The 26,233-nt window shown below is 37.1% G+C and overlaps 1 protein-coding gene across 10 annotated transcripts in view; it reads left to right on the top strand.

Moving 5' to 3' along the window:
* Positions 1 to 1,460: 1,460 nt before the first annotated feature.
* The window catches only part of SLC8A1 (solute carrier family 8 member A1), a 390,011-nt gene continuing 365,238 nt past the window's right edge, over positions 1,461 to 26,233 (top strand). For 3 of the 10 annotated variants that reach the window (XM_077134062.1, XM_077134067.1, XM_077134060.1), the window contains exon 1: positions 1,494 to 1,660. Coding sequence is in view for 1 of the 10 variants with exons in the window: in XM_077134079.1 (XP_076990194.1) it covers positions 1,626 to 1,660 (35 nt within the window). In the remaining 9 variants the exon portion in view is untranslated. Of the gene's footprint in view, positions 1,661 to 18,595; positions 18,686 to 26,233 lie in introns of all 10 variants that reach the window. The other 7 variants (XM_077134069.1, XM_077134068.1, XM_077134070.1 and 4 more) reach the window with 4 other exon arrangements.

Below are 26,233 nucleotides of genomic sequence, written 5' to 3'. Positions count from 1 at the left end.
GTAATAATCCAACATGTGTATGGCTGAGTTTTTTACAAATCAGTTTTTTTTCCTTTAGATATAAATCACTATTATACAATATAGCTCTAGTTGGGAGGGCAGGGAGAAAGAGGGAGGAATGACAGAATATTTTGAATCAAAAGAAAAACTGCAATATTGTCCCCTTCTTGTCCTGACCTTAGTGCTTTTGCTCAAATCTAGGAGCCCCCAAACTGTCATTCATACATCTGTTTTGTATCCTTCCCTCTCTTTTTTTCCTTTTAAGTTTTAATAGACATTTTTAACATATCCCAAATAGCAAGAATAGTAGAATATCCTTCCATGCACCTATCGACCACCTACAGGAATTATTATCACTCTACCAATCTTGTTCTCGCTCCTTTTTCCTCTGGAATATTTTAAAGACACTATGGCCATTTTCAGGATACCAAAATGCGTTATGCCTGTATGTCTCAAATTGCTCTTCACTTCTTCAAAAGAGAACCTGCGAACGTTTCCAAATGAGTTTTTTTTTTTTAATTTAACCAATAGAAGGTTGTTTGGAAACTGCCAGTTGTCCCCACCTCACCCCAACTTCTATCTATAGGTATTTGGACACAAGAGGAACAAGAAATTTAAAATAAAAGATAGATGAAAAAAATGAGGGTAGATTTTAGAAAGAGAGAGAGAGAAATAGTAGATCAAACAGTTCCAGCACCCCCTAAGGGGGTGTACCCCTTTTATACAAAGCAGAATGTGTTCCCCATTTAAGATTTAGGTTCCAGTCTTCGTCATTTAAAATATCACTGACAATTAACAAATTCAGCAATTAGTACTCTAGTTCAGATTTACATTCTTTAACATTACAGAAAAAGTTTTATAAATCTCAAAGCTTCTGCTATACTAGGAATTGAGCAAGAACTGTCCCCAACTTCCTAAAGTAAAAGCTGTACAAACAGGCATCTGGCCTCTCTTTTCCCCTGGAGATTCTAATTATTTTCACTCTCTTCTACCTTAACTTTTAAGACCCACAATTCAGAATGTTTTATACTTAACTGTCCTTGATCAAAATAATGCATTAAGATGCACTTATTCATTCACATACAGCCTTACCCACTCGGTGAGCCATTCCTTTACATATCTGTTCATTCACCAAACTTTTTGCCAATCCTGTACATTCCATATCCCTAAAATCTTTAAAAATGAAGATCCGGATAAGGAACTATTAGTGCATCCGTGGTTTCATAAAGCTGACTTTCACAGGTTTATGTGGGATATCAGGTCGAAATAGACTGTGCTCTAGACACCGGGAAGGTGGAAATGCCCATCTCAAAAGCGTATTTTCAAAAAGGTAGGGTGGCAGGACGGCGGGGTGGGACTTAGCGTGGCTGGAAGGATGTCTAGATGTGTATTTTTATCATCCATGTGCTGGGTGAAGCGGAGAGCTGCCAGATAGCTTCTTTTCGACAGCTTGGAGTTACTGTTGGGAGCAGATCCATGTAAGGAAGCGAAAGCCGAAAGGCACAGATAAGCAGAGATCCAGCTATGCAAACCATGTTTAGAGACGCTTAAAGGACAAGCGCCCCAGGTCCTTTCTTTCTGGGGAATTTGGAGAAGTCACACGGGGCTTTTTTCCCATCCAGTCCATGCGGACCTCCGGAGCAATTAAGGCTACGGGAAGGTAGGTGCAGGGCTTTTCTGATGAAACTTATCTGCAAGATCACTCGTGCCTATTCCCTCCCAAGCCTCACTGTCCTTTAAGGAAAACTGCCAGAGAATATTTTGGGAAAAGAAAAAAAAAAAAGGAAGAAAGAAAGATTTGGCTGGGGCTGGTGACTGAGAGGTATTTAAGAGTTCTGCCTTCACAAGAGACGTTCGAATGGCTACAGAGGGCAAGTGACAACAGAGAGTTGCTGCCAGAAAGCATCCTTTTATCCGCAGTCACTTACTTACCTTTGGGATTTTTGTGGATACGCGTCTCCCCTGATATTTCCGGCACCTATTGGAATGGGCCACAGCTTCCCACAGGCTTCTGGTACTCGCTGTGCATTTTAGGGTGGTGTGGGTGGAATTTGTCCCTTCCTTGCTTTCTCTTCCAAAGCCAGCATAAACTCACATGCGTGACTACCCCTTACGTAGACATAGGAAGAGCTAGCTGTTTGTAAACGGCGTTATTTATTTATTTATTTATTTATTTATTTATTTTTTGGCAACTGCAGTCATTTTTGCAGTGTTTCTCAGATCGGAGGTTGATTGCCTCCTGTTCAAAGATTCTCGGTTTGTTTTCACAAACATGGGATCTTGTGCAAGTTGAAATTGCTGAAGCCAGCAATTTCTCTGTCAAAACTCCTAACAAGTTTTCTCATTACCTTTTAAAACGCTTCCTTTTTTTTTCTCTCTCTCTCTCTTTTTGCTAATGACTGAAAACTTAAGAATTTGAGGAGAAACTTTTCTAAGGATTAGTGTACTTTTGCCATGGGTGATGTTTGAGGCTAGTAGATTTTGGCAGAATGTGTCAGGAATCTGTGATAAAAGTATGAATGTGAGTGCAAGCACAGCGCACCAGACCTATATGAATTTCCTGTATTTTCTAGAAAATGGTTACCACCCCCCCACCCCCCCCCCCCCCCGCCAAATCATATCAATTGAACTTTGGAATGCTGCCCTAACTAATTACCCAAATGTAGTAATTGGATATATAGGGCTGTTTTATTTTTGTTGTTGTTTTAAATAGTTAGCAAAAACTATGAACTACTACCAAATGCTCATAAAAGTCAAGGGGTAAAAATTACAGGTCGTATTTATAAAATACATATGTTTTTCCAAGACTGAATTAAAAGGTTTTTTACATAAGATAATACAATTCAAACACAAGATTTATCTTGTTGATATAATGTGTCCACAATTCAAGTAAGATGTGAACCAACCATTTAGCTGTTTTATATTTTATGGTAGTGCATGAGAGAGAAAACGAGATAAAAAAATTGAATGTGATTTTCCTTCCCTAATGACAAGACATAACATGGAAAATGATCAATAAACAAGTGTAAGAGAAGAATAAAAATAATATATAATACTGACCAAAAAGATGTTCGTTGGATAAATTGGGTAGCTGAGAAAAGTAATTCACTTAAGAGATAAAAGTGAAATAGTGTCAGTTCTGCAGTGGTTTCTTCCAAGCATTGATGTTTGATAACAGCAAAAATAAAGTGGTGGAGAAAGAGAAAATACGGTTCTATTGCAATAACAATAAAATATCATTATTGAAATCATTATAATTAGAGTCCTAAAAGATGGATTTTTTTCTCATCAAATTATTCTTTTGTATGTCTGGTCCATTTACATTGACAACACATAAATTAACACATTCAAACTTACCCTTTCTATATCTCTAAGATATGTTATTTTCCTTTGGTTAAAAATATTAATATTCTATAGCTGCAAAAGACAGAGAGAGAAAGAGAGAGAGAGAGAGAGCTATGCCTTTTTTTAAAAAAACTAACTGAGACAAGCTGTCATAGCCTGAAAGTAGAACAGGCCTACAAAAGGATGGTTTTAAAATACTTAATTAAACAGTACATACCAGCCAGCTTTCCAAAAGGAACAGCACAGCAGGAGTCCTTGTAATTTTCAATATGTAAAATGTTCATATAAATTATGCCACTACTATTTGTGAACAGATGCAATACATGCGTGACATCATCTGCTTTCTCATTTGCTTACTGCCAAGAACATTTCAAGTGTGCACTCATCATGAGAAATGTCTGCTCCTGCTTTTCTTTAGCAAACAAATTTATGAAGAGTAATGTAAGTAATAGAGAATGACTTACTGCTATTTTTGTATATAGTATGTCAACATTTATGGAAGAAAATTAATGACAAACGTAGTCAAGCTACTTGTCCTTTTGACTTGTGATTTCTAACATTCAGTGAATATACACGTACGAAAATCTCGAGATCATATTTTGAGAAGAGAGATGGAAGTGTTGAGAGTCTAATGTAAAAAGAGAAAAGAGACCTTATTGTTCTATGGTATCTCAGCTGAGGCATGAAGCAAATTCATGTTGGCCAAGTATGATAGAAAAGTTGAAATTTGTCCAAGGACTCAACACAGGTTGAGTCTTTTTTTTCTAGCTTTTGGGCCTAGTGGAATGTGCTGCAGTAGAGGGGAAAAACTAGTACTTTTGCGGGTGGGGGGGGGTGATAAGGAAAAATAACCCTGAGTATTGGGAGAGCACATGCATGAAAGAAAGAGAAGGGATTTGTTTTTGCAGGAGTGTGGAAAACATGCTACAGGAAAGGAAAATATTGTACAAGTTTCAAGAAAAAGATAACATAGTTCATCATTAAAAAAAAATCCCCATGAGAATCGTAAATAAAATAAAATTTGCTCAGGTGATTAAACACTGTAGAATTTTGAAAGGTCTTAGGCAGAACACTGAAAAATGCCAGAAGGTCTGAGATTAGGGAGAGGTAGTGGTAAGGACTTTGAAGACCAGAGAGGTCATATGCTTTCTCCAAGGTCAAGCAAAGGAAGGTAGTAAGTTCTCTAGAATTGGGATTCCCCTGATTGTTTCTTTAGAATGGATATGCCCAGGCTGCTTGGCTTTCAGTCTCTTCACCTTAAAAGTTACATCACATTTTCAGGGGTCAGAGAAAAGCCCTAGAAGGAAATTCCATGTCCAGAATTTTTGAAGGTAATTTAAAGGGAGCAAATTCACAAAGTACTTAGTGTTGCTGAGGAGAAGCTGGCCTTTCCTGTCCCATTGAAGTCTTCCTCCAAGTTGAGCCACGGTTCATAATTCAGACTGCGTGTTAGAATCACTTCGGGGGGCTAAAAACCACTGATATCCACACCACAACCCTGATAAACTAAATACTCCAGTGGAGTCTGGGAAAATATTGTTTATTTTTAAAATCCACCCCAAGAAATTCTAAGGTGCAGTGAGGATTGGGTATCACTTCCTTGTTCTAATCATGAATAAAAAAAAAGGTACCTAATCTAATGAATTTCAAAAGGAGGAATTAGCGGAACCATAGCTGAAGATAAAAATGTGTTCTTTCCTAGAAAGGTGATTCCTTTGAAAGTTTTATTGATGTAATCTTTTCTGACAGGGAATTCCTATTTAACAGCAAACTGATTAGAGCTGATTAAAGCATTTTCTCTATAATAAAGGATTGATTTAGATATTTATAATCTCTCAGACTCCTTAGTCTAAATCTTAAGTGGATGCTACTCACAATTATTGAAAGACGTAAAATATTATTGTATGGCATTGCATTTCTTAACTATAACTGCTAAATGCAATTTTATATTGTTTTAGCAAAACATCAAAGAGCCATTTTGAAAGGTCATAATAATTTTGGATAGCAACAGTTTTCTAAGGAATAGGCCAACCCTGACTTTTTGTGGTTTACCTTGATAGTAAGTGCCAAGAACTTTGGAGATCTAAAGAGGAAACTGACACTTGCCACAAAACTAGGAGGATAGGAAGGGTCTAGGACAGGCTCTCCATATAAGTGAGGGAAGAAGCCTGCACTCTCGGAGCCCTGAATGGTTTCAGGCTGATGCTGGTAGAGGCGAAATAAACAACTCCTGCAGCTTTCAGCTCACAGTAAAGCTTAGTTAAATCATATGGGGGAGGCAGCCATCAGGATGGTGAGTGCTGAGGTTGGTTGGAGTCGAGACTGCATTTCTTTTTGGTTCTTCATTGTATTGATAGCTGTAAGACTTTTGGACAAGTAACCTAACGTTTGAAAGCCTCCAGTTCCTTCTCTGTGAAATGTGGACCAGCACAGTGATGATCACTGTGGAAGGTTAAATGGCATGATGCAGAGTTTTGCATCATGACCAATAAATGGTGGTGCCATTGCTGTAAGCAGTACTAAAATCAAATGGAGTTTTCCTAAGAGACTGATTCCCCCATCACCAGGATGTTAATTACATTTCAAGGGAAGTATAGATGTAATTCTTAGATGCCTTTCAACTCTAAGTTCCTGAAATCAACCTAGCACTAATGCTGAACATCTGGAGGATATTGATTAAATACTTTTTACCTGGTTGATTATTAATTTTGCTTCGATTCTAAATCATGCCATGAAGTGAGTCAAGAAGCTGTCATTTTGGATATCAAAAATAAACAAATGAGGCATACATTAATTCATGACTATTAAGACATATACCCAACCTATTTCAAAAATGAAGTCATGCCATAATGGAAGTGAACAGTTAACAAGAAATGTCTTAAATCATTTTCTGAAGAAGGTGAAGATAAAACAATAGGAGAATCCAATGAATCCCCTATTCAGAGCAATGTGTTAGATTCCAATTAATAATAGTAATAGCTCATAACAGTATTTATAACTCTGTCCCTTAAACTGTCCAGAAGCTTGCCCTCTAAAAAACAAGATGCAATTATACATGAAATAACATTATGAACCATTATCAATTACAAGCTGTTGTTGAATTTCATTTAATATAATTTTAAGTAAAACTATATGTAAATCTTAATGAATTTTGCTACTACAATAGGCATATGAATAAAGTACATTCTGTGAAATCAGAAGTCTTTTGTTGGTTAAAAATGTGAGTTCTAGATTTAGACAAACCTATGTTCAAATCCCAGCAATGCAAATTGCTGCCATGCAAAGCAAATTATCTAAAAATTATCTTGACACATGTTGAACTCTTACTATGTCTCAAACACACTTACAAGCAAGTTACATGTACTAATTTACTAATCCTTTCAGTCACCTTATGATGTAGGCACTATTAAGTAACATGCCCAATCTCACACAGCTAGTAGACAGAGAAAGGATTTCAAGCCTGTGCTTAGTCACTGTGTTACACTGATTCACAACTATTTCCTGGCCTTTTTGAGTTGCAAACAATTCAAATATTTTTATGATGAGAAAAAAATAATGTATGGAAAATATTCAGGATATTGTCTAGCAAGAAGAATAAAAAGACATTGGTTAGTCTTCTCAGATTATGATTCATTTAACAATTAATACATTTAATGAATAAACTAATCATTTGAAATCATGTTTCTGTATCCCAACTTTAAAATAAATAACTTTCATTGTTGAGTCACCATTTGTCAGAGACAGGAATTAAATTATTATTTTTGGCTGTATTCCATCCTTATATCCTCTCTGCCTATCATAGCACATATATTTTAATAAGTGTACACTAAATTTTTTACCTCCCTCTCCAATTCTTCACCATTACATTGCAAAGACAATTTGGAGAAAAATGAGAAAATTAGATGAGAATCATAGAAATGGAAGTTACTACTGTATTCAGAGATCTATCTCACTTATATATTAAATTTCATTTAATCTCCAATTCATGAATCTAAAATGAGGAACTAGAGGTACGCTTGATATTCAACTTAAATTGTAGATTAGACCTATGTGCATAGGACCTTTGGGTTTTCAACATACAACTTTTAACAACATTTTAGAGTGTTGTAATTAGTTGTATAAAAATTTCAGTGAAATATATATTAGCTATGGCAATGCAAATTGTAGAAAAGTTGATCACTTGCTTTTTTTGCAAAGAGAAAGTAATGAAAACTTACCCCTTTACTTACCAGGCTTTATCATCCATGTGTAGAGGAGTAGATAAATCTACATTTAATAATCTATTTTTACTTCATCACACATTCAAGATCATTTATTATGCTAATTTTCCCAGAGATGATTTTGTTACCATTATTTGAAATATTACTTTGCCTTATAAAGATTACCATGTACTGTGATGCAGGGAAGGGAAAGGGAAGGCAGAGAATGCGATTAGAGAATTAAACAAAGACTGGGCTTCTTTCAGGTCCCATAAACATATAAGCTCTATTTTTTTTTTGATTTTTTAACTGATATAGCAATAAAAAAACCCAGGAAATTGTTAATTATATCATGCACCTTTGTAAGCAATTCAAACATTAAAAACAAAATAAACCAAAACACATTATGCTAAAAACTAGACATCCAAAGTTGCATTATAAATAAATTAAAGTTAAGCAACATTTATATACTTAGCTTATACCAATACATCTACCCAAATCCAAATATAAAACATCAAATGAAAGTGAAGAACCCTGCTTATTTGGGAAATATAAATTAAATAACTAATATAGAGTATATGTACTCCCAGAATCCATTTGAGTCTAGCTAAAATAAAATGTGTTAAGTTACTGAGTAATTTGATCTGTTTTTCAAGGGAATACTCAAGAACTATTCATTAAATTGGCTGGAAACCCCAATTTTCTGCTAGGACATAGCCCTTTAAACCACATTTTTCAGTGTGTGGTCTGATAAGGAAATGTTCTTCCATATTCTTGATGAAATAAGGGATTTCAGGAAGGTAGTGACAGGATGGCAGGAGGTGAGAGGGTTTCAACCTGGGGTGTGATCAGATGTGTGGCATTCCTTTAATTTTGTAACTCTGTAACCTATACCATTTCCTGACACAAAGTATTTAATTAATGTTTGATGGATAAATAAATGAGTAAATGAATATTCTTTACTCACGTTAAGTAATATTTATTATTCAAAATCATGGAACAGATTCATGTATTCTAACAAATCTGCAAATGTTTGCTAAGTAGATACAAAAATAATTTGAAATTCTTTTTATCTTTTTTTTATTCTAAGAATAAGGGCATATGGTAGGAAAATGGGATAAGAATAATGCAATATGTTTAGGTCCTATCACATAGTAACTATTCAGCGAATATTAGCTATGATTATTTATTCAGCAAACATTAATTGAGCATCTACTATACTCTAAACACTGTACGATGGTGAATGAAATAATGGCAAAGACATAATCCTTGCCCTCAAAGAATGTGTTAAAGTCTAAGAAATAAAGATAAAGCCAAGAAAACTTCCAGAAAATGATAACAATACAAGGCAATAGTCCAGAATAAGAAGAAAATAGGCCTGGAATGGAAGGCGGTCATCAGGTTAAAAGCTTGTGCTTCCTCAGTGGAGAAGATGAAAGCTGTGATAAAAGGTGCCTTAGGAAGAAAATCCACATGGCAATGGGAGGGAATTTTTCTAAAGAATTTTAGAAATGACTGTGAGTTAAGTAGTGTGGGATTCATTCCTAGAGTGTATCACCTTGTCTGTTTGCCTTTCTATCTGTATATATTGGCTTAGGATGAGCACACATCTGATGCCATGTGTTTTCCACAATGTCCTGTGACTTGGACAATCATTATTCAAATGGGAAGCTTTCATTATCATGACCATGGAAGAAACCGTGTCTATGAACCAGTTACAAAATTTTGCATCAACTGATATAAACCTTCTCAACTTTATTTCCAGTTCTTATATCAAAGATAATCAGAGCAAGTACAAAGTTGCCAAATAAGACACCAAACCTCAGCTCCCGGCAGTATGGATTTGGGTTTCAGTTTTTTCATTTGTTAATTAATGATGATAACACAGATTTCACTGGGTTTGAGAAGGCATGCCCAAATGAGATAGTGGATGAGAAAGCATAGAAACATGGAACATGACAAAGCATTGTCCCTTGATTCCTTAGAAAGTCAGCTAAGCTCATCAGAGAGAAAGTTCCTACAGCTTCTGATCCCAGCTCTGCCTCTGGCTGACACATTAGATTCATGAATGATGTGAACTTTTCTGAACTGCAGCAAAGGGAAAGATGGAACTAAATAATCGTTATGTCCCTGTTGTTTTGAAATATTTATAATTTATTTAATCTCAGAAGAAGTTCCTCATGCTTGTGTTTCCTCTACGGATCCCAGAGCTGATTTTTAGTGGTTGCACAAAAAACGTTTTTTTTTTTTTAAAAAAAGCTTCTGAACTGAGGACAGAAATGTTCATGTAGCTAAAAGAAGTCTTACAGGTTAAATGCATGATTCATCATAAGGCAGTGGGACAAATGGACTTGTCAGGTTCGTTTATGTTTAGAATTTGGCCAAATGGTTCAAATATTTGATTGCAGTGATTGCAGAGACCTACCTGGGGAGAAGCCACTTATATTCTGTGAAGCCAGGACTAACCTCGAATCTCTCAAAACCTTCCATAATGTTTGGGGAGAGAAAAAAGTAACGTGTTCAAAAAAATAAGGTCGGGAGAGAGGAAATAATGAAGGAAGAAATTTACTGCAGAGACGAATACTGCTGCTGAGTGGTTGCCCATTAACATAGGTAATATGGTGGAAATGTTGCTGCATTGTGGTGGGTGAAGAATTGGGTTCTGAATTTTCTGGATTTGATCTTCTTTGAGCAGAAAATAAAAGCATGATTTAGGGGACTTTCTAAAATGCCTCACGACTGTTCAAATTTTTTGTGGGAGTGAAACACGGATAATGTTTTGAAATATTGCTTTTGATAAAGAGAAAATGTCTTCTATATTGCTTTGTCTTTGGGCCTTAAACCTTCAAAATAGAAATTTGATGTTTTAACACTGGACTTTTTATTTGCACATTCTTATGTTGAAGTTACATAAATTTAGTAATACTAAATTAAGTACTGTGAATAGCAGGGTTTTCAAGTCCAAATTTGAGAAAATATTGCTTACTAACTCCTTATTGTGACAGAATATAGATCTTTTTATTCTATATCTAATGCAATTCATGCATGTCTCTACACTGTGATTAACATCTTTGTCCATATGTTACAACTATATATCAGGCATCATAAAGTTTTACTGTGCCCTGCAATTTTTGCTTCTTTTCATTTACACCGTTAGTACTACATGTTCAATATTTTTGCCAAGCTGATACCAAAAGCCTTCCTTTTTCCTTATTACCAAATAAGCTTTCCCCTTATCATCTAAACAGGTCACTGAGGATCCATTATGCCCTCCCCCCCCCCCACACACACACACACAAATCGTCTTACAGCATTACAGTCTTGTGTTCTGCTTTTCATCTTCAGCCTATACACAGAATTTTTCATTTATTTGTTTGTTAAATACTTAAAACGTACTCCATCTTCATTTCTTACAAATGTATTAGAATGCAAGATATCTAATAGGTTCAAATCAAACCTGAATACATGGATAAGAAGCGTGGTTTTATTCTTATTATAAATACGTGAAAATGGGAGATTGGGAGAAACAGAACATATAAAATTTAGGAATAAGTGAAGAGCTGAAAAGGTCACGACCAAATTATTCTGTGTGCCTTACCTGCTGAAATATCAAAGCGTCTGCTTAGAATCCACAGCGATAACCAGATATTGTTGTTAAAACAATAACAACAAAATCAAACGTTCTTCGTGCTTCCAGCGAAACACGTCTTAAAGTCAGATACGCTGCATCTGCCCTCATAAATGTGTGATTGCATATTCCAAGTTGGGTGACGCGTATTTTCCTTACATACAGGTAAACTGCCCACACAGTTTCACCCATTTCTCGATGGAAGAAAAACGTATGTTTTTAACATCATCAAAGTTCTTAGGGATGTTTCTTGATAGGGGAGGGGAACAAGTTAGAGCTTTGTCATCTCGTGTAACAGAGATTTATGGCAGAATGGGAAAGTGTTAGAAGTGTATCCTCATGAGAAGGGCATTTTTCTTAAGAGCCCCGTCCTTCGCTGTGGGTGTAAAATAGAAGGAATGGCTTTTTAATAAGGTGATACAGTATTGGGTCCTTGGAGTTTGGAAAAGTGTTTTATTGGCTAAAGTTCTAGTGTTGTTCCCATGGGAGAATCCTGCCAAAGCACAGCCTGGTCCTTTCCCGCGCTCGGAGATCAGCCCCTTTGAAGGCTGTCAGGAAGCAAATGCCTGGTTCTTGTCTGCGCTGAAGAGTCGAAGCTGGTGACCGAGTCTCTACCAAGTGCCAGGGCTGAGTCTGTTCTTTTGCCCTCACGTTTTCTCCTGTCCTCTCTCCATCTCCAACCCAGTTGTTCTTACCCCAAAGTGAAACTGGGTCTCCACCCTACTTTGCCTTCTGATGATATGTCACAGTCTACCAATGTAGGAAAAAAAAAAACTGGTCTAAAATCTGAAAGGAGTGATGTCGAATGTCAGAAAAGTGAGAAGAGACGTTTAGGTTGGTGAAAAGGCGACAGAATCAAGCCCTGGGAAGAGGCTCTGCTCACTCTGCTCTGGCTTGAACCTGCCTCGCAGGGAGTCCAGTTCCAATCCTGCCTCTGGTCTCTATGTCATGCCAACAAATTCTTATGCATATCTATATATTGCCTCTTACAAGGCTCACATTATCCCATTTCGGTATAGCACAATTTGAAGCAAAGATTACCTGGTTTTACAGAGGGTGAAACTGAGCAGACAGACCTGATTCCTAGTTCTGCTTCGGTTTTAAATTACCAGTAAGCTCTCCCCATATGCAGGTGTCTTCAGTTCTCTAAGCCTTGGCGGCCTGATAATCTCCTAGGGTTGGTGCGAGAGTTGTGTGAGACAATGTTTGTAAAGCACTTTATGCTATACCTGATGCAGAGTGAGCACTCAGCAAATGGCAGTTAATCATGAGAGTAGCATTACTGCAGCTGGGATTAGTTTGTACATCTCTCACTTCCACGTCCAACGTTATTCCCTATAACAGAGCCTCAGTCTCACAAAGCATTGCAGGTAACTTCGCATGGAAGACTCAGTGGTACAAAGTGACTTTTATTGGAATATCACAATGAGTAGATACCCTGTGACCATATTAAGATTAGAAGACAAGGGCACAGTCCTGAAAAAGTCTGGTCAAGTAAAGGAATCAAGTTGTACGTAATACTAAAATGGCAGGAGGAAAGGAACTGGTAGTATGAACTTAAGTAACCTCTGAAAGTAAAGATGATCTTGGGTGGAGAAAAACAAAATATGAATTAGTAGATTAATGTCCCAGTGCAAAAAAGTTTGTTTTTCCTTTTCCACTTTTTCTTTGTCATTTTACTTTGAAAAAAAAGTTGGTTTGCTCAAGAGTACAATGTCTCATGAGACTTCTCTTTTGACAGTTAAAAGGGAACATGCTCATATTTTCCATGTGCTGAATAGGCTCATTAAAAAAAAAAAAATGATGGTGAGCCACTTGGGAATCCTGTTTCAAGAAAATCTGCCTGCACATCTATCTAATGAAATGGCCAGAGTCAAACCTGACAGCAAATTAATGGATCTGATTTTCCTAAATCCCATCTCATTGCAATTCCCTGACAGTTATATTCTTTCACCAACTTTCTCCTGAGCTCAGGAGGAAAATAAAAAAGGCTTCGATTTCTGTTGGTTGATTTTTTCTGTCCACAGAAGGTGTCCCCCTTGTGGCAACAGCAAAAGCTGAACTGGCTTTGCATCTAATCTTGTGATATTTTCCTACGTGTGCAAAGACCTTTAGTTTACTGTTTTTCTATCCTTTAATAGTTCTCATTTCCAAAAGGGTCTATTTTTATTCAAATACCCATTCCTATCTAGAAGTTAATGCTAAACTCAAACCCAGATATGCAGTCACCTGACTTTAAACTTTTTAACCTCACTTATTTTTTACTCTCCATCCCTGGAACTGGCCATATCGTTTTTCCATGAAGTAGTAGCAGAGATTAACATGGTGTTATCTGTCCATTAACAATTTACTCACTGGAGCCTGAAAAAGCGCTTAAGCACAAGTGTCTGTTCCAATGCCATGGCTGACCATTAAGCCGCCTCAATTATGCAATCAGCTCTGTCTTTTTAGTAGCAGTGGAAGAGCCCGTCTGAGTCAGCAGGCACCACAAAAGGGCTTCTTTCACTCCTGTTCCCTTCTCCTTGGAGTCGGAGTAGACACCGAAGTGGTGAGACTTGGCATTTTTGCTTATTTTTTAAGGAAGTGTCTCAACTGAACTGTTGGTTCTCTATTTTAAGTAGGAATTAACTATTTTTCTGCCTTCTACTGTGTCAATATATCCAGTTATCTTCTCTGCAACTTCAGATATACTAAAGGTTCCATATGCTGCTTTATTTAGGCAAAAAAAAGGTGATTAGAAGCTCTGAGATATTAAATTTATAAAGGAAGTGCAAACTAGCCTCTGTCTTACTTGGAGAATAAAAAATATATATATAAAATATTCCCCTTTGATAGCTATCTTCTATAAACTAATGGAGGATGCTTGGGGGGAAATGCAGATTATGAATCTAAAATGTTGGAAATCATCAAACATCAAGGGAAAATATGAGTAGTGGTAAATCAGTGTTTTAATAAATGGACATCTACATCTTCCATATTTTACAGCAAATGCCATCTCCACACATGAGAGTATGTGGCAACTCCATGGTGTGGAGATAGTGGAGGCTGGTGTGTCTCCTTCCTACCATACATGCTGTTGATTGAGTAATTAAAGAAACGAATTGGATTATAATAATACTATTTGATTTACTTACAGCAGCTTTCCCAAAAAGATGCAGTGCAACTCCAAATGAAATGTATATTCTATACTAGATTAGTATGATGATACTAACAGAAAACCTCATTAACATATTGTCCTTGGGAAAATATTCCATCTCCTATCTATTATTTCTAACATTTACTCATTTGTATATTATCTTATGGGTTTTCCAAAAATGTGATAATTTTAAAATCATACATAGAGTGGAATATTTTATAAAACACATTATGCAGTATTGGGATTATTTGTTAGAAAGAGGACTATCCTCTATCTTATTGACTAATGGCAGAACAATGTTTCAGGGGACATGATCTGACTAAACATCAAGAGCCTGCAAAATGTTGAAGTAGGTGTCACCACATCTGATACTGAACCTGAGCAGAGAACAGCATTTCTCTCTTTCACAGTCTGTATCATTTTCCTTGTGTAGTGGGAATATCCTTCTGGCAGGCAGATTGAATAAATGTGTTGATCATTTTTTTAATCTATGGCCTAAACAGTTCTATTGTTTGTTTGGTTTTTTTTGTACAACTTGCAAGGTGGAGGAGGTGGGTCGACACTTAGATTAATCCAAAGCAATGATTGATTGGTTCATTAACACTGATGTGTATGGAAGGAAGTGGATTGATAAAATGTAACTATAACTCACCAGTTATTGGGTTATCCATTTTTTCCTATGGCATGAGACACAGTCTAACTAGTGAAAATAGTATTTTTCTCATGCCCTAGCATCTTAGAATAAGCTGCCAGTGAGTTAATGTTGGATCTTAGGGTCACTGTTAAGCTCATATAAGGTTCATATTCTCCTGTCTAAAGCACAAATTTAATCCTCCATGCTGTGTTCACTTTGAAAGCTACATTTTTAAAAACAATATTTTTATTGTCAATCCTTAATGAACCAACATACAAACATTCTTGACATACAAACATTCTATACATGGTGTACAGTCAATGGCTCACAATATCATCACATGGTTGTGCATTCATCACCATGATCATGTTTTCTGAACATTTGCATCTCTCCAGCAAAAGAAAGAAAAAAGAAAAAACTCATACATACCATACCCCTTCCCTCTACCTCTCATTTCCCACTAGTGTTTCAACTACTCAATTTACTTTAACCTTTGTTCCCCCTATTATTTATTTTTATCCATATTTTTTTACTCATCTGTCCATTGTCTAGACAAAAGGAGCATCAGACACAAGGTTTTCACAATCACATGGTCACACTGCAAAAACTATATCATTATACAATCATCTTCAAGAAACATGGATACTGGAACACAGTTCTATAGTTCAGGTACTTCCCTCTAGCCACTTCAATACACCATAAACTAAAAAGGGATATCTATAGAATGCCTAAGAATAACCTCCAGGATAACCTCTTAACTCTGTTTGGAATCTCTCAGCCATTGACACTTTATTTTGTCTCATTTCTCTCTTCCCCCTTGGTCGAGAAGGTTTTCTCAGTCCCTTGGTGCCTAGTACCAGCTCATCCTAGTATTTCTGTCCCATGTTGCCAGGGAGGTTTGCACCCCTGAGAGCCATGTCCCACACAGAGATGGGGAGGGTGATGAGTTCACTTGCAATATCGGCTTAGAGAGAGAGAGGCCACATTGAACACTACATTATAAAAGAATTATTTTTTAAAAAGATGTCCAGTAGGGCAAAATATCTGTCAACTATGATCAATGAAGAATAATTGAAGGAACGATGAAGGTTTAAATTCATTTGAGAAGGCATAAGAGCCCCTTTCTAAAATAGAGAAGGCCATCATATGAAAGTTGGGGGGCTTTGTTCTGAGGGTGACACCAGCACCCAAAAAGTTTGAATTTTGGACAATGTAAGGAGAAATTTCCAACAATTTGAGAGATACAACAAAGAGTTTGACTTCCTTGCAAAGAAATAAGCTTCTTCAGGGTAACCAAAACTGTTCAAAGAGTGCACAGACAACTAATTTTAAGATGTTAATGAAGAAAATGCTTTTTTTTTAAATAAAAGAATTTGGGCTATATTAGTCTCTAAGGATCCATCTAACTCAAAAAACTTGGAATTCTCTGACTAGCTTGTAAGTATCAAGTTATCAAAGGAATGAAAGATTCAGAAGATAAGTTCGAACTCACACATAATAGGTTTTTTGTTTTTGCTTTTTTTTTCACATGGGCAGGCATTGGGAATTGAATCCGGGTCTCCAGCATGGCAGGCGAAAACTTCCTGCTGAGCTACTGTGGCTCGCCCACATGGTAGGTTGGTAAACAGATACTTGACTGAGTAAAGGAGAAGTATTCTTAAAAGTCCTGAAATATGTGTCCTCAATCTCCTATGAGGTCGAATGCAAGGTTGGCCAAGAAAAATGGCCCAAAATCGAACTATGAATGTTTGTCCAGCAGATACAGAAATAAGTTAGCAAAATTTGGCCTGAATATTAGTTAAAGCAATCTTAAGACCCCTTCAATCTCAAAAATCCAGTTGATTAGGAAAAGAACAAAATGTATGGATGTGAAGTATTAGCATCAAAAATAGGAGCAATGGTTAGAGAATTGAAGCATATTTCGATTCCACAGTGTTGAATACTTAACGGGCCTCCAATAAATAATTGTTGAGCAATTGATTCTTTCCCTAACATGCTAATTATTTAGAAGAAACAAAATTTCTGTTTTCTGAAAGGTAGTCTTTATTCATTTAATAAATATGTTATTAATTCTCTCCCAAAGCAATTATTTTAAGATGTGGCTGCTTTCTCAATATCAGTATTGATCCTATAAACATGGACTATTTGATTTCGCTCCCATGATCCAACATCAACTCTATCGTCCATAGAACTTCCTCTTATCCTATAAGTGTGGTTTGCTTTACATCCTCTACCACCTTCCTCCATACCTCAGATATTTGCATTTGTATCCACAAACTATGCCATTTGTATAAGAGCAATTTACTGATGTAGTCATACAACAATATTGAATGTCTGATATGTCCAAGTCATATATGAAATTTTCCACATAGTACTTTTGAGCATCCCGAAGAGGGTACCACGTGTAAAATTTCTTCTCTCTCTTTCTCTGTCTCTCTCTCCAACTCTATCTCCATCTCCATCTCTCTCTAGATCTCTTCAGCTCTCTCTCTTTTGCTTGTTTTGTTTTAATTGCATTTGCGGAATTACATTTTGTTAAGTTTGCTTTCTGGGGATCTCTTTTAAAGGACTGTAATTGTTTTAGAGAGAGTGAGAGTTTTAGTTACTAATAACTTGATTAAGAGTTTTCTCTAAGATTCGTTTATTGTGCTGTTTTAATTTGATAGGGGAAATCAGAGCAAACTGACATGACAATAAGGATCCCTGAGATAAAGAGGAATTACAGAAAAGAGGACATTGAACATAGTGAGGCCACACATACCACCTGCCTCACTATTTGCTTAACATCTCCCAGTATTCAAAAGTAACTGAAAATTTGTAAATGCAGAGTCTACAAGGAATAATCATAAAAGCAACCTTATTTTACTCCCACTGTTCTTTTGAACCTGGATAAAAGAGAATCAAAGCATATTTCAATAAAAGCCTGGATAGTCATTAGTAAATAGGTAGTATTTAATAGAAGTTCTATGATCACTTAAAGATATTAACACCGTCTCAATTCAGAAAACAGAAGGACTTGACCCATGAAATAATTACATGAATCTGAGAGGAAGTTTATCTCTTTTCCCAAGACTCTCTTGAAGGTGGTTGTAAGCTGATGACTTGCAGGGTAAGGTGGGGATGGTTGTTCTCTCCTCCCCTGCCCACTTCCACCACCCCACCCCTATTCTTGATATGTGTGGTTTTGACCCAAAGTTGAATGTTGTGGGGAAATGGGAGGATGAAGAGGAAATAAGAAAGTGCCAGAAAGCTCCCATTCATTCCTTTGGAAGTTGACTTCTCTGAGTCTGACAGGTTTCTAACCCTTTCTCTTATAGAAACTTTATCAGATTCTTCAGAGATCCTGACAGGGAACATTAAATTATAATTCCCAAGATGCAAGCAAAGCATTTTCCTCTGACTTGCCATTCCTGTAGCACCAAGGAAGCTAGAGATTCATCTCTAACTTCCTTCTGCTGAGATCCCATCACATTCCCAGATGGTCTTTTTGTACTATACCTAACATCTTCCCACACCAGCTCTCTTATGTTAATGAACAACATCAGTCCACGAGAGGCACCTAATACATCCAAGTCCCAATACTGGCCTCTCACCCTCTGCCCTGCTCCCAGAGGTGATCCTGCCAACTCTCACCTTTACCTTACCTTTCACAGGTGCCCATCAGACCATACCCACTGTTGTCCAAATTTCAGAGGACCCATTTCAAGCTGTTAAAGCCTCTGCTCAAAGTCCCTAGATTCAAGGTAAGGGAAGATACTTCCACCTTCATTCTTGCGAGGTTGTGACTTGGTAGCTCTCTCCCAAAACCGCCATTTCCATAATCCTTTCAATCACTCAACCCCATGTGATCAGTTCCTCAGGATATGGGTTCAAGAATCCTATATTTGAATTTTTCAATATCTATTGTGAGAGGTGAGCTCTCTCTTAACATTTGTTTACTGAATAAAAATTACTAGAACCTACTGTGTGCCAGACACAGTTATGCACCAAGCCCTGTGGTTGAGCAAGACAGTAAGACATAGTCCTTGTCCTAGTGAAGCTTCCGTTGTAGAGGAAGGTATGAGTAATGTTGATAAGCAATGCAGTAAAAAGTAAATAATAATAGAGGGCTGGACTATGGGCAGCCACCAAAATTCATAGGTGGAGAATGTCCCAAATTACAGAAAAGGATCAAGTACTTGGCAACAAAAATATCACAAGAAATATCCACTACAAAGACCTAATTTACAATAGGATGTCTGTGGAACTGAACACAGTCCCAAAGGAAAAGTTATAAAACTAATTTGACTAATAGCAGCATGATTAAAATAATAAACATATTTTCTCCCAACGTGAGTGTTTTGTGAGAGAGTTTTATTTGGAGGAATAACAATAATGTATCTGTTTTTAAAAGGAGTAGTCATTATTATGCTAACTGCAATTATACCGGCTCTCTTCAATGCCATCTTTTCATCGGAGTAGTTGAGGTCAGGATTCGCTATAAAAGTTTTTAGCACTTAGGATTAATTTCAACTGCAAATGACAGATACCCAAAATAAAAGTTTCTTAAACAAGACAGGTGTATGTCCCTCTTTGATGAAAACAATTTGTAGATCAACTATTCAGGGCTGATCTAGTGACTCCATGATCACTTGAGACTCTGGGCTCCTTTTATCTTGATGATTTGGTAACTTATTTGTGGTATTTCATGGACCAAGAAGGGTGCTCAAATTCCAACCATCAGTTTGCATTTCAGCCAGCATAAAAGAGAAGGGGAAAAGAAAGGAACAAGGAAAATATATCAGCCATTTTTTAAAAAGGTTTCTCAGAGGTTGCTACAAACACTTCTGTTTGCATCTCATCAGCCATGTGACCGCATTTTCCTGCAATGTAGTCTTTTCCTGAGTGGGAAAATTGTGCGTTCTATTACTAAGAGATTATTGGGTTAGACAGTAATCGGTCTCGTCATTTTTTCTTTCGTTTTGTTTTGCTTTTGCTTAACGTGGTATTTTCTTGAGGAGATTGGGATCATGCATTCTCCCTTGTCTGAAGGCTGAAGCCACATCCTTCCTTGTGCATTGCATCTTTTTCTTCACTATCCGTCAGCACTCTAATTATTCCATCCATTAAAATTGTGGCTATGGCTTCTGTAATGGAAATAAGAAGTATTGGCTCCCTACGGCTTTCAGAAAACAGGAAGTATCTATAAGAGGTATTATGTTCTCCGAGTAAAAAGAACAAAGGCTATGGAGACAGGCTTCCTGAATTCAAACCTCAACTGGACCACTTACTGGGTGACTATAGGCAAATTCCACACTGTCATCATTCCTCAGTTTTTTCATCTTGCAAAATAAATATAGTAACAAAGATGGATTGTGATGGCTATTACTCAGAAGTGGATTTACTGTGAAACTAATGAAGCTTAAGCTTCAAGACCCCTCAGGACCTTGGGAGAAGCCCTAGAAATATGTTCCCATGGTCATGTGCTTTGCCAAATTTGCAAAAGTAAGGTATATTTTTATTCGTTTTCTTAAAGTAGGCCCCAAATTGCATAGCTCCGATCCCTACAAAACCAAAGCCTCTCTTGGCAGTTCTGCATTGAATCGGAGGCTAGAAAGTGACCCTGTGGTGGGTGGGAAGTTGACTTAGACCGGCTTTAAGGAAGTGATGCAGGAAGTAGGGGATTTTCAAACCTGGGACACTGGTTTGAAAAATGCAGGAACGTGGAGGGGCAGTGCAAGGTAGCTCAGTGGTAGGAGTCTCGCCCACCATGCAGGAGACCCAGGTTCGATTCCCAGACCCTATACATACTTGTCAAAAAAATAAGAAAAGCGGGGCGGGCCGCGGTGGCTCAGCGGGCAAGAGTGCTTGCCTGCCGTGCCGGAGGACCCCGGTTCGATTCCCGGCCCCAGCCCATGTAAAAAACAAAAACAAAACAAACAAAATATAATAAAACAAGAAAATGTTTAAAAATGTTTCCCTTCCATCCTTCCTTCCTTCTCTGTCTTTCCTTCCTTTCCTCCCTCTCTCTTTAAAAAAAAAAAAAAAAAAAAAAAAAAATAAGAAAAGCAGGAACATAGAGTAAGGCCCACACCTAAAGAATTAGAATCTCTTGGGATGGGTGTTCAGTCGGGGAAACCAGGAAAGGCACCACAACTGGAGCTGTGGAGCCTGTGCCGGCCCTCCCAACATGCCTTCTGGAACCGCCCCTTCCAGACAGCTGACTTCCGGAGAACCGCCCCTTCCGGACACCTGACTTCCGGAGAACCGCCCCTTCTGGATGTCACCTGACCCCCTTGCTTAAAATCCGCCCAGGCCATCACCCAGGCACTGACTCACCTGCCTCCATCTTGGGTTCGGTGAGCTCAGAACGGGAGCGCAGAAATAAACCCACCCGCTTTAGATTTCCCGGTCTACCATTCTTCTTTTTCACTCTTTCGCCTCCTAAACCTTTCAATGGGTACTTCAAATCTCCATTTTTTTAATCATTCTTCTCGAGTAATCATAAGGTGCCTTGAAACCTCAAACACTTTATTCTAATATCTCTTCAAATCCGAAATTCTGATATTAAACTACATGGTACTGATTCAGAAATTATCAACCAAAACACTGTGGAAGAATTAGAAACCCTGCACCTGTTGCAAGATTTGTTCATGGCAAGACTCTAAATTTGGAAAGAGGGAGAAAAGAGCAGAGATAGGGAAAGGTCCCATCCCACCTTCCAGCAGGTGAGAAACGATTTGTCTGGATAGATTAAGACTTAATGAGCTATTAATTTTTCCACTGGTATATTTTCAAGAATACATAAATTATTCTCTCCCCACCCCCCCTTACCCATTTTGAATCCAGTGGAAAGGTTGTGATCATTCTCCCTGGTATAAGTTTTTATTGGTCCAAATCAATCTATGGTTCTTAATAGAGAGAGAAGAAGTTAGTGAGTGCCACTTTTTCCAAGGCACTCACTCTGCTAGATGCTTTACAAATGGTAACCTATTGAATTTTTACAACAATCCTGCAAGAGAGCTGACATTCCCACTTTTATAAATAAGAAAATTAAAGCTTAAATGAATTAAGTAATATCACCCAGGTATGATTGAATCTGAATACTATTTGTCTTTGCCAACACCATTCTGCTTACAAATAAAGGTTGTAATAATGCGTATGCAAGGTGGCATTCAAAGCTTGAACCTTGAAAAGTTAGGTTATAATATGCCTTAGAACTAATAAATCACCTTCTACTCTATATCCATTCCCCCTTCGGTAACCCACATTCCTTAAAATATTCAAGCCCACACAGATTCACAAACACACTCAGATCATTTGCTTCCTTTTGGAGAATGATTCTGTGAATGATTTTTCTGATGATTTTCTGATACAATTATAACTAAAGGCCAAAGAATGCATTCTTCCTTCTCCCTCTTTTATGACAAGATATCCCTATAATTAAAAGGTTATGGTTATGATCTGTTGTATTTTTAGGCTTTTGTTTTTAAACATGGGTGCAGTTATAGACTCTGACAAATCTAAGATTAGACAGTGTTTATAAAGCAATGGCTGCTGGTCTCAGATGCTGCAAGTTCTCAACATTAACCTGTGTAAACGCCCTGCTCTTCATCCTTCAGCCCTTTGAGAATAAGTGAGCCCATTTGTTCCTGACAAGTAGGGACTAGGAAAGAGGTGTTTTTTTGGAGCGGTCAACTCACACAGCACAAATGGAAAAATTATGTCCCTGAACCCCTTTCACCCCATCAAGACTTGTGGGTCAGAACTCAACAGATACATGCAACCTCTTCAATCTAACCAGCTTAATCTTTGGTGGCAAAAAGCAACTCACATTTGGGGAAGAGAGCAACTTTTGACTTCCTCTTTCAATATTTCATGAGGTTTTCATTTTAGTTCTAAAGTCTGTTTGTGGCCTCTCTACTAGCATGAGAAAATTAGATTCTAATTTGAAAACAGAAAACCAAAAGCGTGCAGTTTTACCTTAATGTCATTTCTGTTCTCGCTTTACTCCCAACTTGAAGTAAAATCAAGTCGCTGTAGAAACCCTATCGTGGGGCCTCCATCGATTTTCATAGTTATATCAACAGATTGCAGCATCAGGAAGACATTTCCCTGGTACCTGAGCTGCAGGCTCCGGGGCTGGGGGCTGAAGATAAGCTGCTGCACAGCTACAGAATAAACCCTGTGAGGAAGCAGACAAAACAAGGATGTTAAATGCATTTTTCTTCCAACAGGAATGATTTTTTAAGTGTTTTCCCCAAATCCAGGAAGGTAAGGATATCAAAGTACTTCATGGTCAATTCTGAGATGGAAAACTCATTCTTTGCTAATATTTTTGTAGTTACGTTTTCTAGTTAGAAATAAATCCAATATTATAGGCCATAGGGCTCAGTAAGTAAGCTGAAAAGCTCACTTATTGCCTTTGGAATATTTTCTCATTCTAACCAAGACTAGAGACTTACAGATGTTTCTTTATATGTGAAATGTATGTAGTTTGTATCACTATTATTTAGATATCAGGATATCCTGAGACAAAAAGTAGTATCCAGTTAGGTGATAGGATATTATCATTAGTTTAACAAGCATATATGATTTTCCTAAACCTAAGAAAATTCATGATCAGAAGATAAATAACATACCAAGAATTTGGGATTTCTGTTCTAGCAGGACAACTAATTCATTGTGATAGTATGCCATAAACATATAATTAGATGAAAAATTAAATTTAATTCAGAAGTCAAAACTACATAAAAAAAAATGCTGACATTTCTTATTTTAAAAAGATACCGATTTAGAATTGAATTCCCATCAAAAGTGATCCCAAAAAAATCCATACCAATCAAATACAATATGTTAAACATTTTTTTCCCAACAATAACTACATGCCTAAATGTTTACACAGTCCAAATTAGTGGTCTGAATTGATACCCCTGGAAATTTTCCTGAGATTTAAAGTTAATCAGTTGATAATGAAATGCAACATCCAGTGAAATTGTTGTAAATTTCCTTCAGAGAGTCCATCAGTGCATAAAAAATCATATGAAGCCCGGTTATTTCCAAGAACCTTTGGAACCCATCAAAGAGTGATTTTTCAGAAGCAAGAGAGGTGTGCTCTATATTTATAGGAGAGTTTTTCAATTAAAAAAAAACTCAATAAAGAAAAAACTACCAACCTGAGTTTTTAACCATTCAAATGAATCATAGCCTTTAAAAATATCCCATTTGATTATTTCACTCATGTTGTTTTAAATTGGGTTTAAAAAATATATATATTTGGATTTGTAAATACAAAGATGGTTGACTCTTAGAATTTGCCAGGATGGTTTAACACTGGAAAGGTCACTTTGAATTTAGTCAGCCTCAGGAATATGTAAACAGTACATAAAAGACACTTGGTCAGCCAGCCCGGCTCTGCTCACTGTAGCTTGAATCACTTTTGTCCCCACCACGACAGGTAAAACTACCTTAAGCAAGTAACTTGTTTGTTTGTAACCAAAGTGCAGCTGAATATGGAAAAAACAGAATAAAGAAATTGTGAACAGGAAAAAAAAAAAAAGAGGGTCAAACAGCTCTCCAGAAACTGTTACTGGATTTTCACAATTTTCTGCCAGAATGTGTAGCAAAAGAATATGTAGCAAAAGGAGGCAGACTGGACTAACAATGCCATGTGTTTATATAGCCCTTTTTCTGAGAAGCTCTTGATACATTGTGATGATCCAGTCTTCCCCTGAGCTGGAATCCAAATAACTCTTGAAAAGTAGAGTCACTTCTAACCTGGAAAATCTCTGTGCCATGTCAAGTGGTGCTCATTCAGAATTTGACTGAGAATTTTCTGGACCCCTTTAAGCTTAATTATCTTTGTGTTCAGTTTCCAGTTTGGCCAACTGCCCCATCTACACACACAGACACTCACGTACAAACACATAAACTCAAACAATTCACACATCTTTATTGAAATTCCTCTGTTCAATTCAAGGGCAAATTATATTCAAGTGGCTTAAGTGTACAGGGGGGAAAAAGGCAGTCAGGTTCATCTTCAGCTGAATGAAGAAAAATTTTCCAGCCAACTGACCCCTTTACTTCCTTCAACCAAAGGTCAAGAGTCTTTTGTACTGGGTGGTTCCAGAAAAGTTGAGGGAACATTTCTAAAATCACTGTATACATCGGAAGAAGTTATTCTCTTCTTAACAATGTGGGGCAAAGGAGTAGGGAGGGGAAGGGGGAGAGGAGCAAGTGGATTATTCTACAGATAAACTGAAGAAGACAGGACTGAATTGATTTACTCGAATATATTCTGACGGTTCTACGAATAGGCAACTACACAATCTCAGCTCTTAATATAAAACATCACAAGATTTTCTGTCTTTTAAGAGAATAGAAACTTGACATTTCCTTCATACATCATGGTGGTTCAGCCTACTAAAAATCAACCAAAAAAAAAAAAAAACCAAAAGACTGTGATGCCCAAGAAACTCATATATTTATTTCAGGGACTCTCTGCACTTATTTATGGAAAATAGTATTACATGTTCTTAAACATTTAGTGTTACAAATAATGCATGACTTTGCAGTGACCAATATGTTTACAGTGGAAAAACCCACCTATGCAAAAACCATGACCATTTTTTCCAGACCAAATATTAGGGCGAATAGGCTGATAATTTTTATTTATTGATTAATTGATTTATTCATCCCTTCAAACATTTAGTATGCACTTAATCGGTGCTGTAAATAGAAGGGTGAATAAAGCAGACTATTTGAAAGGGGATTAAGTTCATCTGAGATGAGTGATCACTGTTCTTAAATCCCCAGGAATCAGGAGAACATCACTTACCTTCTATTCTAGTTAGTGAGGGAGAAAAAGCTACATTTCTCTAAATGAGATACCCCACTCGTCTTGATGCAGCATACCATCAGATGCTAAAGCAATTGGTGCTAGTCTCCAGGTGTGCTTGCCACTCTTTGGAGGTTGCCATACATAAGTTTGGAAAAGACACCGAAGCTCTTTATACATACGAGTTGGTCAATAATATTTTGTTGAAAGAATGAATTGTCTAGTTAACTGTAGTTTTCATCTGATGTCTGAACTCTGAAAGTTGCTCTAGTACCTTCTGGAGTCAACTCTGCAACAGGCCATCTCGTGTGTAGATGAAAGTAAGAGTTAAGGTCTCATATTCTAACTCCAAGATTTGTAAGAAGGATCTAGAACCAAAGTCTAAGCGACCTAAATTACAACATAAAATTAGTGACAATCTAAATCCTTTTTCTTTTTCTTTTTGGTTTGATGACTCAATTATGTCCCAAATATG

Source organism: Tamandua tetradactyla, chromosome 17 (assembly GCF_023851605.1).
Source record: "Tamandua tetradactyla isolate mTamTet1 chromosome 17, mTamTet1.pri, whole genome shotgun sequence".
NCBI classification, from domain to species: Eukaryota; Metazoa; Chordata; class Mammalia; order Pilosa; family Myrmecophagidae; genus Tamandua; species Tamandua tetradactyla.
Note: the sequence above shows the minus strand (reverse complement) of the source record. Positions and strands in the feature narration are given on the sequence as shown.